General features: G+C 45.0%; 1 protein-coding gene across 1 annotated transcript in view; it reads left to right on the top strand.

The window, feature by feature from the left end:
* Positions 1-14,489, top strand: part of kcnh8 (potassium voltage-gated channel, subfamily H (eag-related), member 8) — a gene marked incomplete at its 3' end in the record, with an annotated part of 89,885 nt that extends 75,396 nt beyond the window's left edge. Inside the window, 7 exon segments of the mRNA XM_080442658.1 lie at positions 743-768; positions 770-958; positions 2,244-2,282; positions 3,661-3,950; positions 4,855-4,955; positions 8,146-8,225; positions 13,779-14,489. Of these exon segments, the coding sequence (XP_080298784.1) occupies positions 743-768; positions 770-958; positions 2,244-2,282; positions 3,661-3,950; positions 4,855-4,955; positions 8,146-8,225; positions 13,779-14,489 (1,436 nt within the window).
* Between the last annotated feature and the right edge of the window lie 2,364 nt (positions 14,490-16,853).

Here is a 16,853-nt window from a genome sequence, read left to right as displayed (position 1 = left end):
TAGCCTAAGCAGGCCTCTAATTATGATATTAGTGTCCCAGTAGTCTGTGAGCAAAAGAGCCAGAGAGAGTGAGTGGGAGTCATTAATTTAAGGCTAGAACATCGCGCAAATACAACACAGAGATGATGAAATAATTACACAACTTGTTGAAAGGTCTCTTAGTGTAGAAAACACTGATAATGGTGCAGCTATTACAGCAGTTTGAAAGAGGAACACTTTTGAGGACTCTCCAATATCACACTTGTGCCCTTAATGGCATTCTTCCTGTGCAAAAAAATATTATATAATAGGTATTGCAAACACCATGGAGTGAGCCTGTTGAACAATTTAACACCGGAGCCCTGACATGAATTTTCATTGTTCTGCTCCTTTTTACAGATACAATCAAAACAATCCAGATTGCTTTTGAATGAGCTTCCTTCAAAAGAGTCACAACAGTAGTCACAACTGTTTAGCACGCAAGCATCCTCACATTACAGCCTAAGGGGAGATCAGAGGATGCAATCATAGACACTAATGGATCCTTTAGAAATCAAACATCTCTGTGACATTCTGGCAGCTCAACCAATTCAAATCACATGCCATCTCCCTTCTGCACCATACGTCCTCAAAACCTGTGCTGCTTCATCCAGAGTAAAAGCTCAACAGTGCAACTCATCCCACACATGGTTCTGCAGAAGTGTAAAATATGTATTTAAGTACATTACTGACTTAACCCCAACTGTGACTGTTTGTGTCCCAGGTAAAGGCGACTTAATCGGGGCTAACATTGTCCATTGAAGACCGGGTGTTAAAGACCAACGCGGATGTGAAGGCCCTGACATACTGCGACCTGCAGTGCATCAACCTGAAGGGCCTGTACGAGGTGCTGGACCTGTACCCCGAGTACTCACACCGCTTTGTCCAGGACATCCAGAGTGACCTCACCTACAACCTGAGGGAGGGACATGAGAGCCACGTGAGTCCGCTGAAATAATGTTTCGTGCTGGTTTTTACAAACTGGTTTCAAGTGGGACTGCCGGGTATATTGCCGTCAGTGTTGGATGTTTTATTAGGATACAAGCCAGGGCAGTGCAATAGGAGAGCAATGCAGTTTACAAGCCTGACAGTTCCCGAGATGAATGTCAAGGTAATGGCTTGTGAGAGTGAGTGCAGGGAGTCAGGTGCAAGGAATGGGAAATGGCAATGTAAGGGGAAAGAAAATATTATGGAGTCATCGAGGGAAACATTAAGAAAGAGGGGAAGGGGGGAGAGAGGGAAAGAGAGAGAGAGACATAATGGAGTACAGAAATAGCAGGAGCTCCTAGCTGGTGTAATTACACTCAGGTGTGTCCCTCTCCCCAAGCCAAACACCGCTGTCCCCACTTACTCAAACACACACAAACGCACGCGCACACACACACACACACACACACACACACACACACACACACACACACACACACACACACACACACACACACACACACACACACACACACACACACACACACACACACACACACACGCACACATCATGGATGCATCTGACCCATCCTAACAATTAGGAGAAGTGGGCTGCCACCTAGGGGCGCTCAGGGAGCAGTTAGGGGTTCAGGCTTACCCAAGGACACAATCGAAGCCAGGTGCCCTTGAGCAGGACCATTGAACTGCTCCCTGGGTGCCCATATATGTGTCTCATTCTATACTCGTACCTCTTTGTTACGAGTATAGAATGTAGCAAGGATATTAAGATATTACTGTTGTCTCTGTTACACTTACCCAGGTCATGGCAATGCAACAAAGGGGAGACCACACAGGGCAGACATGAAACAAAAGTATTTTCTATAAGAAAATAATTAGATTTAACAGAACATAATAGGTTTCAGTGTAAAATTTGTCCCAAGAAGTCACAATATGCCTTTTGGGGGTGAGACAGCATTGGCTGCGCCCCTTTGCTCCCATAGAATGGGAAGTGAGATGCTGAAGCGTACTGTATGTTTGACTGTGCCCTTATTTTTCATGTGCCCAGACCTGAAGCCCTCAGCTCAACCACACACTGTGATTGAGAGAGACAGGTACCAAGGGCCGAACACAAGAAACCAAAGAGGGGTGTGACATATACACTATACAGTAGTGTAATAAGGTTTTGCTATTTTCGTGTGAAATACTACCTCTGTCAAATTAAACAGAGGGAAGGAAAGCCAAGCCTTGGTTGCTGTTTTCAACGGCTGAGTAATGTTTCTATTCTCGCTCTCCTCCAGGTCAAGTCCAGAGTGTCTGCAACTTCAATTGATGCTCAGGTACAGGAATAAAGCATCCCCCGTGCACACACACACACACACAAATACCCCCCACACACACACACACACACACACACACACACACACACACACACACACACAAACACGTAAGATAACTTTATACATTTTTTACATCTCTGCCAGCTTTGCCTGCTCGCTGATGGCTAATCCACAGCTTTTTAATGAGCCTTTAGTTTACAGTACATCAGTTCCTCTGGTCTGCGGCAACAATGACCGCCCTGACCTCCCATCACCTGACATGATCGCTCAAATACACTTTCGCACTTCAATCGTCAATTAATTATAAAGAGATGAAGTAGTTATTAATACGTCTGCTGAAGAGATCTCAGGTGTTGAAGAGGTGTTTTTGGAGGGCGATGGGGTTCAGAGTGGTGGAACAGGACTGTGAAAATACTTTTGGGGAATGAATTACTGTAGCTGGGGGCGATCGTTAAATCAAGGCTGCGCTGGACACAGGGGTCGGATGAAAAGCTTTTGGTTTCTCTCGTGCCATTCATCCACTCTACAGAACCTATTTATGCAAGCGTAATCATCTGTAGTCAGGTATTTCACAGCAACAAAAAAAAAGAAAAGGAAAATCAATTTAGTAGCTGGCACCATTAACCTCACGACGGTGTAATTTCCTCTGAGAATTGTAGAACTGGTGCCATTGATTGATGAGGCCGTGGTGGACCTCATCTCTAAATATTACCTGATCATCATGTCATCTTGCAGGTGATCAGTTGCCTGACCCCCCCTGACCTCAGTAAAAATGGAGGTTCAGGGTCTCTGGTGTTCATTAAAGACAGTGTCAAAGTTCACCCATTTTACCTTCACTGTCATCATTCCACAGTTCACCACACCTCACCTCACACAAGCCCTGAGGTTTCACCCTCAGGGCTTAAAAGACATTAGCAAATTTTTATATTCAATAGACTTCAGTTTCTCTCAGGGTTGTGATAGTCACTACATTTTTGTTTGTTTGTTTTGGGTTTATTCATGTCTTTTCTTTTCTTCTCACACGTGAATTCAACTTGAGTACAGCAGCCATTGCTGTAGTAGTTCTGCTCTTATAATAACAAATAGAATAAAAGAAAGCATGATGGTTTGGCAAAAATCTTCACAAATTGCGAAAATAGCTGATATACAAGCTCACAATGCATCGCATCATGATGCATTATGAGCTTGTAGATCGGCTATTTTCGCCACATGACACCGTCATATGATGAAGTATAAAATGTGGCTTAAGTGGTTAAAACGTGGCCAAGTAAACATTGGTTTTCTAATCATAATATAATTGATATATATACTGTATGTATGTATAGCATGTACTGTAAAATAAAATAAAAAAAAATCTTATTTATTTCTTCATCTCCAGCCAGGGGTGAGGGGGAACGGACGCATTATCCAGGGCTATCCATCAATCATAGAGAAGAAGAAACAAGACGACGAAGAGGAAGATGAAGAGGACATGGAGGACGAGGCGGCGTCCCTGTCCCCGTCATCGGAGCGGAGCCGGGCGGTGTACCCCAGGGATGGGAGGTCCCCGCCAGGCCGACCCGCCCGCAATGGCCGAATGGCAGAGCAGAACTGTGGCAGTTCCCGGAAAAAGATGCAGATCCAGCACACTGGCCTCGCCACCCTGGACCCAGCCAACCTCAGCCCCAGGTGGGTTAGTCAGACCAGTGGTTCCCAAACCTTTTTCCTTGGAGCCCCCCCCTTTTTACATCTAACAAAAACTGAGACCCCCTACATATGCATGCACACATCCGTACGCAGTGGTGGAAAAAGTACTCAAATGTTTTACTTACATGTAAGTAGAGGTATCAGTACTGCTACATAGAAATACTCTGTTACAAGTAAAAGTCCTGAATTCAAAATGTACTTGAGTAAAAGTACAAAAGTATTGGTATCAAAATGTAGTTAAAGTACCAAAAGTAGAAAGTACTCATTATGCAGAATGTCCCATTTCACAAGTTTTCAAATGTATACTATAAAAGGTATAACAATCTTTTGAAAATAGCAGATCTACAAGCTCACAATGTTGTGAGCTTGTAGATCGGCTATTTTCAAATGGCTGAAATGTACAGTGTATAGGGCTGAAGTGGTTATTATTTAATTTTTTCATAATAATCAAAATATACAAAGTAACTACTGTAGTAACTTAATCGTTTTCAAATAATTGTAGTGGAGTAAAAGTACAATATTTGCCTTTGAGATGTAGTGGAGTGGAAGTAAAAGTACTGAACATTGGAAAGAGTAAAGTAAAGTAAAAATACCTGTTACTTAAGTACAGTACTTGAATAAATGTACTTCTTTACTTTGCACCACTGCCCGCACGCACTTGTGTTTTTCAGCCATGTTGACCACTGAAGGCAGCCCTATACTGTACTTCTACCTGCCTACCTATACAGTACCTACCTACCTACTACCTATCTCTCTCTCTCTCTCTCTCTCTCTCTCTCTCTCTCTCTCTCTCTCTCTCTCTCTCTCTCTCTCTCTCTCTCTCTCTCTCTCTCTCTCTCTCTCTCTCTCTCTCTCTCTCTCTCTCTCTCTCTCTCTCCATGTGCAGGATAGTGGACGGCACAGAGGACAGTGGAGGGACCTTCTCCTTCTCTCCCAGCCGTGGGTGTCCTGTCAGCGGGTCAGCCGACGTTCCAGCCATCGCTACAGGTCTCTACACACTGTACAAAACAGAACACCTTGTACTGGCACAATGTGAGCTCCAGAATACTGTATAACAAGACAAGGATCAGAAGCAATACTGAACATATTATACATTATTAATTCAATTTAATACATTCATAATCTTAAAAAATTAAAGAAATAAGTAAAGCATAGCACAAAAAGACAATCCTGGGATCCTTGCCTTTGTTATGCAGATCTTACAGTCATTATCGCTCTCATATCTGAATTATTCACTTAAATTTGGCCTCCTGGGTAGTCAGTTTGATTAATAGGGTGAATATTTTATTTGCATCCACAACACAAGCATAATTTATAATGTGTATACTATGCATGCACACGCATGCATGCACAGAGAGACGCATTATTCACACGCTGTACTCACTATGGCTCTGTCCCAAATGGAAGGTAGCTCCCCGCTGCCTCGCTGCATGATGCCACCGTCCTTTCCAAGACAGCGTTTTTGTGTGGAGGTACCTGGAAATGAACGTGACCGAGACAGGCTTCCAAGGCAGGAAGTTCGTCATGAACTTGGAATGTTTTCATGGCTCGCGCACAAGCACAGCTGTTTTGTATACATCCTCTAGTCACCCTCTTAGCGGCTAAATTTTGCCACAGTTAGCTAAATCCCTTTTAACAGTTAGACCTTTTTGATTGATTGATTGACAATTTGCAAAAACAAGGCACAGTGGCACATATTTATACAAAAGAATGCTAAAAGGACGACCCATAAGCCCTCAGGGCTTGTTTCCATCAAGGTCCTGTGTATTCAATTCATCGAGACATTTAAAGACAAACAATAATATACAATAATATGCACAAAAAAAACATCATATGAAAGAAAGATATGTACAGTAAACAGTTGGGGGGGGGGGCTCCACCTAAACGTGAAGACAGTATCACTACGCTGTGAGCAGGGTTCGAAACTGCGCGGGGAAACCCCATTGGATTTCAAGTCCAACACCTTAACCACTCGGTCATCACAGCTATATTTCACTCTAATATGACCAGTCATTCTCACAGAGACTTGAGTCTTTAGACGTGTGATGTGACTCTGCTCCACATTTGACTCCGTCAGCCAGTACCTACAAAGTCTGGACGGTGGACGGTAGCATGTAGCCCCCTTTAGTCTCAGGACAGAGTTCAGATTTAAGACCCGACTTGACTTGAAAGAGTCATTCTCACTTCTATGTTTACTAGGCTTACAGATTGGATGTCTGATTATTATTTAGTATAAATTCTGTTTGAGTGCCTAGTGCTAATCTGTGTGTTGCCGTAATTACACCCATCCAGATGTTTTCACTCAATGGAACATAGCCATTTCAGACTGTGCATATGTTCTGAAGGTGTGTAGGACCCTCGGGACGCTGTGAGCAGGGTTCGAACCAGCGCGGGGAAACCCCATTGGATTTCGAGTCCAACGCCTTAACCACTCGGCCATCACAGCTGTGTCCAGAGAAGATATGACTAATCAGTCTCAGAGCTGGAGAGACTTAGACTCAAGTCAATGTTAAGTAGTAAAATTCAGGACATTCAGGACTTGCAACTCGACGTACTTGTGAAGTGACTCTGCTCCACCTTTGACTCCGTCAGCCAGTAGCTACAAAGTTTGGACAGTGGATGGTAGCATGTAGCCCCCTTTAGACTCAGGACAGAGTTCGCAGCCACCTGTAGGTGCTCTTTTAGAGCGGTTTTGAAGGAGGGTAAGGAGTCACACTTTTGCATGCTTGTTGGTAGAGCATTCCACATTCTAGTGGCATAGCAGTAGAATGAATTTGACCCCATTTGTCTACCGGGTTCAGTGAGATCAGTGGGGCTTCTTCTGGTGCTGTGCCTGTGTGTGTCTTTTACGCTATTGAAGTAGTCTAACAGGTACATGGGTACCAGGCCCACTGCAAGTTGCTTTACTCTTTCTTCTACCCTGAGCCATCCCACCCTATAGAATAATGACATGGGGTTAGGTGAGTTCTGGGTGTAAGGCCTAGAGGTAACCTTGAGTTACCAGTTTGTTTTGAGAGGTCTGCAGTTTTGTTTTTAATGCCTTTTAGGCACTAACATACCACGAGGTGCATGCATAATCGAAATGACATTGGATGGGTGCTCCTGCTAGTGTCCTCAGTGTGTTCCTGCTGACCATGAGGAGATCCTGAATAGAAAACTTGTTCTTTGGTTGCTATCTAACATGCCATCTCCTCCGATCATCTCCTCCGCGTCATTTCTGGTGATGAGTTTCGACTCTTTACTTTTTACAGGGGCTAGTTACAATTTGCAGCCACCTGTTGATGCTCTTTTAGAGCGGTTTTGAAGGAGGGTAAGGAGTCACACTTTTGTATGCCTGTTGGTAGAGCATTCCACATTCTGGTAGCATAGCAGTAGAACGAATTTTACCCCATTTTTGTGCCGAAACTGGGTTCAGTGAGATCAGTGGGGCTTCTTCTGGTGCTGTGCCTGTGTGTGTCTTTTACGCTATTGAAGTAGTCTAACAGGTACATGGGTACCAGGCCCACTGCAAGTTGCTTTACTCTTTCTTCTACCCTGAGCCATCCCACCCTAGCATAATGACCAGGGGTTAGGTTAGTTCTGGGTGTAAGGCCTAGAGGTAACCTGAGTTACCAGTTTGTTTTGAGAGGTCTGCAGTTTTGTTTTAATGCCTTTCAGGCACTAACATACCACGAGGTGCATGCATAATCGAAATGACATTGGATGAGTGCTCCTGCTTGTGTCCTCAGTGTGTTCCTGCTGACCACCAAGGAGATCCTGAATAGAAAACTTGTTCTTTGGTTGCTATCTAACATGCCATCTCCTCCGACCACACTGCAATAAAATGTTTTTGTTATGTTTCAGCTAAAAATAAAAAAAGATAATAAAAAAAGTCATGAAAGAAATTGGTAACCAAATACACTTCAGTAATGTGAGTAATATAGCTTCCAGCGTAAAATTGCTCTGATGGTGCCTTCAAAATGAGCCAAAGGAAGGCAGCATTTATGCAAATGTTTGAATGGGAAAGACCTTGATTCTGTCCTGCCCTCAAATATCCATTTGGGACACAACCTACAGTGTATATATAGGGTATGTAACTAATTATTGTGTACAATGTATAGATGCTTAATGCAAGAGCAACTTTGTGTGCAACCTGTGCACATGGTAATTTGTAACATTTTAACAATTTGTCTGGTAGATACGCTGCAGATCAGCACAGCAGAGTTGGCAGCTAAAGCCGAGGAGACCCGGGGACAACTACGACACCTCGATCAAGAGGTAGGCCGGTGTGTATGTACGTGGGTATCGCTGAATGTGTGTGTGTGTGTGTGTGTGTGTGTGTGTGTGTGTGTGTGTGTGTGTGTGTGTGTGTGTGTGTGTGTGTGTGTGTGTGTGTGTGTGTGTGTGTGTGTGTGTGTGTGTGTGTGTGTGTGTGTGTGTGCGCGTGCCTGTGTATGTGTATGTATACGTTACATGCGCGCACGTGTGTGTGTTATTGGGTTGGCTAAAAGTGGTACTGTAACACTACACAGGTGAGCTGCAGTCAGCTACCCAGCCATATGGCCATCTCATGTGGTGAATGGATGAATGAACGGATGAATGAACGGATGGCTGTAGACACGAAGGGAGTGAAGCCAGGGACAGAGTGATACGGCAGACACACAGGAAGAGGAGGGGAAGGATGGAGGGGAGCTATAGGAAAAGAAAATAAATAAAACTATGAGCTGCTACTGTATGAAATTAGGTGAAGTTCAACAGGAAGGAAGCAAGGGAGGGACGTACAGAGGGAGGGAAGAAGTTAGGATGGAAGGAAGGAATTAAGGAAGGAAGGAAGTTAAGGGAGGAAAGAAGGAAGAAAGGAAGGAAGGAAGGAAGGAAGGAAGGAAGAAAGGAAGAAAGGAAGAAAGGAAGAAAGGAAGAAAGGAAGGAAGGAAGGATATAAGGATGTCAAGGAGTAAAAGGAATCAATGAACTAAGTGAAGGAGGAAAGAAGGAAGTCAAGGGGAAGAAAGGGAGAAACATGTGAAAAGACAACACAGAAATAAGAAGTAAGCGCACGTACTAGGAATACAAACACTAAAAAAACACAACAGATGATAAAAATAGAAAGGTACAGAACCGGAATAACATAATCAGCTGCAAAGTGGTTTAACAGACAATACAAATACTAAGTTTACATGCAGAGCACACACTCATGCATGCTGACACGCACACACGCACATGTGCGCACAGCCGCACACACTCACTTGTGCGGGGGTCCCATGGTTTTGATTGGCAGGTGGTTAAATTGACATTAGACGTTTGGCAGGTGAGGAGCGGAGCTTGTGTGTGCCCCCCGCCGTGTCCCACTCTGTCACCTGGGCTGAGCTGATACACTGAGGCTGAGAGCGAGATGGGGACAAAGAGAGCTTTGTCCCCATCTCCCTTTGTCACCCTGTAAGAAAGAGAGAGAGATGGAGGGAAATGGAAGGAGGGAACTGATATTTTAAGAGTATAAGAAAGCAACGAGAAAAGAGGAAAACATATCTTACTCTCTCTGGCTCTCTCTCTCTCTCTCTCTCTCTCTCTCTCTCTCTCTCTCTCTCTCTCTCTCTCTCTCTCTCTCTCTCTCTCTCTCTCTCTCTCTCTCTGGGTTAGCTTTGTCTGACAGGATGACTCACAGTGTGGTTCTGCAGGTTAGTAATCCTCACCTGGATCAGTCCACACTGGTCACAATGGGGAACGGAGATGGTGGGCGAAATGGTATAACCCCTAATTTGGTTCTCCTCTATGTAGCGGGAGCGGCTACCTTGGAAGTGGAAAACAAGCTGAAATAGCTCCAGAGGATGTGAGGTTAGGAATATTTTGGCCATGAGATTTGCATGGGCCTATCACCACTGTGTCCCCAAATGACATCTCAGGGAAATGTCAGCAGTGAGGGATGACACTAGTAGAAGAGAGGTCAATCGTTAGCTCATACAAAGTAGGATTATAGGATAAGGCCAGCATTCTTTTTTTTTCTTATTGTCAACATAGCCTACAAAAACTCAAAAACTGTAAAATGCATTTCTCCTACTTACAAGTACAGGAGTGTAAAAACAAGATATAGCAAATATAGAATATATATAAGTCTATTAATGAATGCTGTTAAAACAAGAAGGCAGTTAGTTAGTCTGCATTTAGATCCCATAGCCCAAGGGGACAGAGCGGTCGGCTGAGACTTTGATTGTTTCAGACACAACCAGCCTGTTTTTTGTTTTTTTAAGATTTGTTTATTGACAGAGTACAATGTACATCCATCCATTTTACATTTTATACAAGAAAAAAGACAATGGAAAAACAAAAAGACAGAAAACAACCCTCCACAACCAGCCTGTTTTACTTGGAAATATCACAATAAAGCCATTTCTTTGGGACTTATTTTGGCAAGTTGGAACTTAAGTAGGAGAAATGCATTTAAAATGTTCTGTTGAGACAATGTTGACAATATGATATTTTAAATCATAATAATGATGTCAACCTTATGATTTAAAAGTCACGGTTCTCTGTTTTATTGTTATCTGTTTTACACCAAATAAATATATTTGCAGTTGAGTAGAATCCCCACTATTGATACCAATGCCATTCTGTGGGAAAACGTCACTGTCCAAGGTGCTGAAGTCTCTCCTGAGGATCTTGGATGCCGTGGCATGCTATCTACACATCTGAAGGAAGTCCACGCAAAAACTTGCTGCTCCCATAGTTTTCAGCAGGATATTGTGCAGACTGTTTTCCATTAGATGCAGTAACTTACAGTATATTGTCCTGCACCAGCGCCAAAGTTTTCTTGTGAACTATAGTACACAGACACAGTTAAGACAAACGCTATACTGCACTGCCACATGCAGAGATTGCCAAGAATAATAGTTCCTGGAAGAACGATTAACTTGTTTTGAGGGACAGGTGACAGTGGGGGCAGGCGTCATTTTGCCTTAAGTGTTTTTGGCAGCTGAAACTTTCTGAACAAAATCCTAGATCAGACGGTGTCTTGGGTATTGCTCTGGAGTCAGCCTCAAAAGTACGTTGTAAGTTTTTATGCAGTGAAAAAGATTCATCCAAACCACACATACAGTAAATGGTGCATTCAGTACATGGCTCTTCTTGCTATGTAAATTTGCAGTATTAGTAGTATGTTAATGAACACAAAACCACGACATTGCAGTAATCGTCATTGACCTTTAAACTTTGGCTCTGACACCCTCCTTCTCAGTGGGATATGGATTAGGGATTAGTGTATGGCTGAACAGGGGCCAACGCAGTGACCTCTCTGCTTCCTGAATGTCATAATCAACGCCTTCACAGGAGCGCTGGAACAATGACAGTTCCCTGCAGAGCTTGGGAGTGCTGCACTCAACACAATCGGCACGATGCATGGATATCCTTACCAAAATACTTAAAAACCAATAAACCCACGTTTAACTAGGTAATTCACGTGTGTGTACAAATTGTTGGGTAATATTTGGATTGGTTTCAATGATGAAAAATTATCTGCAGTTTGCAGATCAAATTCAAAACAAGTCAAGTCAATTTTGCTGTAATGGAATAGAGAGGCTTTCTTTAGTTCTTTATGCATTTGTTTTAAACCTGTATTAGGTAAATAGTAATTTGTATTTACAGCAGTCTTAACAAGGTGATTGACATCCGCTGGAGGGGCCAGTCTGACTAGAACTATAGGAAACATGGGCTGTAGTCCATTGTAGTCCAAGGAAGCTAATTTAAGGAAAGGACACACTGGACACCGGGTATGCGCCATGACGCGCACGGGTGGCAAATTCACACCGGAAGTTTGGTGAGATAACATTGGAGTCTATGAGAGCCGGCTGGACAGCTTGGTTCAGGAATATAAAAGATGACATATCACAGGTTGTTTTCCAATAATCTGTTTTTTTGATGTGCACAGTATATCATTTTATTGAGGCATCTAAACAGCGGCAGGTATCGTTTCTGCCTCGGTGGTATCGCGAGATTTGGTTGCCAGACAGGAAATTATTTACATAATACGATACGATACTTTCGCACGTTCAGAAACATACTTTGTGCTCTTTAGATACCTCTATAAATTTATACAGTGTACACATCGAAAAGCAACACAGCAGAAAACAATCTGTGATATGTCTTCTTTTATTTTCCTGAGCCGAGTATTTTATTAAGGTCTCAATCATTGACTCCAATGTATTGCATCGAACTACCGGCTGCAGTGCGACAAATCTGCTGACTGAAATGGCTGGATAAAGAAGATTACTTCGGTGGCCTTTCCTTAATTTATCTTCCTTGTTGTAGTCCAGGAAGAACTGACATTCTGTACGATGATGTCACAGTCACCGAAAATATGTTCAAAATATCAAAACACAGAAAAAACACACTCCAGCATCATGTTTATGTCCTCAACTTCATTAAAATAGGATTTGGGTGCAAAAACGGCAAAGTTGCCCTTTAAGCCTCCTTACGTCAACAGATCTAACTCTTTGCCATGGGTAAAAAAGTACTGCAATTTCTCATCCAGTGGGTCAGGACACAAAAGTGTGTCACAAGATGCTCTCTGGCAGGATCATGTGCTAAAACAACTTAAGCATTATGTTATTTGATATATTGGGTCCTGGTCATGGTCAACATGAAAATTCAGATCCCAGTACAAATAAGGTCAGAGCTGCTCTGAGGATCGGATTGCAGCCTTTTGAGCTTACCTGTTGTTGTCATAACTGGTGCTGATGTCTCCACAGTCGCTTTGGCTTTGATCCTAACTGACAATTCATTGCTGAGGTGGGAGTGCTGGAATTGTGTTGACGGCGTGTCAGATTGGACTGCCCTGCCACTCTCAGCTTTTCTATTTTTATCACAGCCTGAGTTTAGTTCCACATTTTTATATCAGCCTCTGCAGAGAGAAATGGAGACAGAACGGGGCGAGATATAGTATATCCTAAACTATTTCCCAAAACTATATGTGTGTACCATTTTGCGTGTGTATACTGTACATGCCTGTGTGACGTATGTGTGTGTGTGTGTGTGTGTGTGTGTGTGTGTGTGTGTGTGTGTGTGTGTGTGTGTGTGTGTGTGTGTGTGTGTGTGTGTGTGTGTGTGTAAGTGTGTATACGCAGTCAGGTGTCTGGTTGTGGTCTGTCGTTGACTGTGACACAGCTTAAAGGCTTATGCACGCAGTGTGATCACCTCTCTACATCTTTTGTTTTTCCATTATTCAAACAGAGACTCTTACACTTAGCTCCTGTGAGGGCACTGCGTCGCCCGCAGCGGGCTGATGCACGTCCAGTCGCACTGATGCATGTGATGATGGCCATGACGAGCGGTTGTGTCTGTTATGCTGTGACAGGCAGAAGCAGATGGCCCCTTGGCAGGGATCCGCGGCTCTTCCCTCAGTGGACATGCCACTCACAGAGCACAACTAATCACCCCCCACTCATTAGTCTAATGACCAATTACTGCAGCAGGATGGCACATGGTGAACTGGCACCCTGGAAACAGCCGGGTTTTTAACCCAAAATGGCTGACCCGATTACACGCCATTGTTAATGCATGAACATCCTGGGGCCCATTATTTTTGGTTCGGCTCTCACCCACACGTATCACACAAATGCCTTTGTCGATGTGATAACTTGTCATACTGCAAATGTGTGGAAAAGAGCACAATGATGATTCGAAAACTCTGGTAGAAGCACAGCACTTCATCTCCATCTCGAGAAGTAACCCCAGTGAGGCAAAGGATTACCCAGAATTCCTGTTTCATCTGCATATGTAATTTCCATGGAGTTTGACATTGGGCATTGTGGGTCCTCATGGTGTTTGTGTTGGTGTTTGCAGGTGACCACTCTGGGCAAGGAGGTAGCAGATCTGGGTCGCGTCATGCGGAGCATGGCCCACCTTATGGAAACCATGATGGCCTCGCCGCCGCACCCTGCGATGCCCTGCCCCACACACTGCTCCGCGGCACAGCCTGCATACCTGCTCCAAACCACACCTCCCCAGTCCTGCCCCTCCTCCCTCTCCTCTCCAACCGCCCACCTCTGGACAGACGCGGCCTTCTCGTGCCCCTCGTCATGTATACCCCGCCCCCCTTCTGACACATTGACCCAGCAGCATGCCGGGGTACGCCACGCGGACCCCGCCTCTGTCACACACAGGCCACAGGAGTTCCAGCTGGGGTACCCGCCCTGCCACGGCGCGGACCCCAGCCTTGGCTCGGCCCCGGCGCTGGCCTCACACCCTCAGGCCTCCCACCCACACGTTGCCCACCTGCTCCATCCAGCCATGTCGTCCTCCTCTTCGGTCATGATGGACTCCTCCACAGAGTTTCTACTGCCCTCCCCGCCCCTTGCCTCCTCTGGGATGTCCCACAGCAGAGCGTGCTCGAACGCCCACTCCACCAGGTCCAGAGCTCACAGCCTGGAGGAACCCTCACTTCCTCCAATGGACGGGAGAGAAGTAGGAGTCCCTACCCCTCATCAGAGCTCAGGAAGTCTGCCTCGATCCAGACCAGGGGATTCCTACAACCTTGATACTGACGGTTTGTAGCAGACTTCTTAGCTGAACTTGCCCAGACCCCTACAGAACCTGTGGGGGGGGGGACACAATGAAAGACCAAACTGACAATGATCTTTCGACAATGCTCTCTGACAGGGCACACAGCTCAGATATATAACGTCATTTTCCTTTTGTTTCAAAGGCACGCGTTTTTAAAGGAATAATTATAATCCAATCGCATGAAAACGAGTACAGAGAGGTTTTTCTCATTTTTTTTTTATTTGACCTTTTGTTTGTTTTTTTAAGGTACGGTAGCTTTACACTGTAGAGATGTAGCAACGTTAGTCGTGGAGTGTCTCGCACGAGGAGACGCGGGTGGGAGCTTTCGTAAAAGAGACGTAGAAGGTCGCCGTGACTTTGTCTGTCTTACAACACACAAAAAAACACGCACACATGCACACTCTGGCCCCCAGCTCTGCCAACCCCCACCTTTACCCCCCAACCCCCAGCCCACCCCATCTAAAGGCCCCCAACAGCAGGACTGTGCCGTTATTGAGGACAAGAGGCGGGGTTGGGTGGATGAGGATGCATAGGAGAGTTCCTTTCTTTGTTTCTTTTTTTCCCTTTCCTGCTCTTTTGCGCTCGGCGCCCGGCGGCGGTTTCAGGTTGGCTGGGCTGATCGGAAGGAATCAAAAAAGCGGCGGCGAGTGACGACGGGGCAAGAAGGAGGAGGAGCCCGGGCGAAGCCGGGGGCAGGATAAAAAGTCTCTTCCGGATTGTCCCCCCGCCGTTTGTCACCCATGCCTCTGCCTCTATAAAACCACCCGCCCCCCCCCCCCCCTACCATCGTCACAGTGGTTGGTCTCCGCTGGTTGGATGGATTTGAGCCGGGGACCCGGAGCAGGTTGGCGTATATAGGAGGAGGAGGAGGAGGAGGAGGAGGAAGCAGGATTGCAGGACACTGGAATTGTGCACTTTAGCACTGGTCCTCCGGGGGGCTGGGGGATGAAGGGCGGAAGGGGGTCGGTGGGAAGGCATGTTGTGCCCGGGGCGACACAACCCCTGCTGTTGTCTATCATGCTGAGCACAGGGACTCTCTCTCTCTCTCTCTCTCTCTCTCTCTCTCTCTCTCTCTCTCTCTCTCTCTCTCTCTCTCTCTCTCTTTCTCTCACTCTCTCTCTCTGTCGCTCCCTCTCTCTTCTCTGCTCTCTCTCCACTCGCTCGCCACTCTCCCTCTCGCCTTCTCCATCTCTCCCCCTCTCCCCCTCTCTCTCTCTCTTTGCATGCCTTTCGAAGCCTTTTGAGTAGTGCCTGTAGACATACATTAACACGCTGCATGTCACCCTACACGAAACCAGCTTGCCATTTATCTACCCGACGTATTTAAAGGAAACGTGATTCGTTCTTCTAATAAGTTAACCCTGGCATTTACCGTGTATTTATTGGGTCCGGGGCTCTTTTTATTGAGACTGGGTCATTTTAGTTCAAATGCAGTCAGGGGCACTACCGTTGCCCTGAGGCAAACATTGGTCCAGGATCCATGATTTAGGTTAAGGCCACTAGCCCATGGGCAACCAACTCTGAGAACCACATCCTCACACGGTCAGAGTAAAGGCAATATTTACACCGTTTCAAAGCACAACCGTAAACTAGAGACATTTTTATATTTCTATGAATGTATCAATACTAAAGATGTATTTTTTTACCTCAAAGGACGCAGGGGTACGGGATGGTATAACAACGCTTCTGAATGCGTCATTGTTAGCCGGAAGCAGCCAATGCAATCTAACAAAGGACCAGGCCATATCCTTGTCCCAGCATATCTACAGACTCCTGACTCTCTCTTGAACACATGGAGGTTTGCCTCTCTTGGCTTCTCTGCAAAATGGAATGTACTGTAATAATCAAAAATCTTTATTTCCCCTTTCATCGTTTTGATATTTATTAAATACAAACCTGTTATGCTAATAAACGACAAATAAGATATATGTTATGTCCATGTCAACTTGCTTGTGTCACTGTGTTGAACGGTCGGTACTGTACTGCACGGGTAACAAGCACATATACAGTATATGAAAATGCTACACTTCAGTCAGGATACCCGCCAAATACGATGCAATAATATATTGCATTGTATTTGGCGGTGTGGCTCTGCTCCTGTGATACTCAGGAGCAAATCTGCGTAAGCATAACACAGACTCTGAGCTCACAAACCCCCGTGAGGCAGAGCCTAAAGATACACAGTTATTACATGGACATGATAATAGACATACAGTATGAAACCCACTTGGGCAGAGACTAAAGATACGCTGGTATGAAAGAACATGATAATATACATATGAGCCTGCATCGAGTGATAAAAGTGATGACCTATATCGTTGCTGTCAGGCAGAAACCTCATATCTCCATATTTCC

This window comes from Gymnoscopelus braueri, assembly GCF_963280865.1.
Source record: "Gymnoscopelus braueri genome assembly, chromosome: 11".
In the NCBI taxonomy this organism is placed as follows: domain Eukaryota; kingdom Metazoa; phylum Chordata; class Actinopteri; order Myctophiformes; family Myctophidae; genus Gymnoscopelus; species Gymnoscopelus braueri.
Note: the sequence above shows the minus strand (reverse complement) of the source record. Positions and strands in the feature narration are given on the sequence as shown.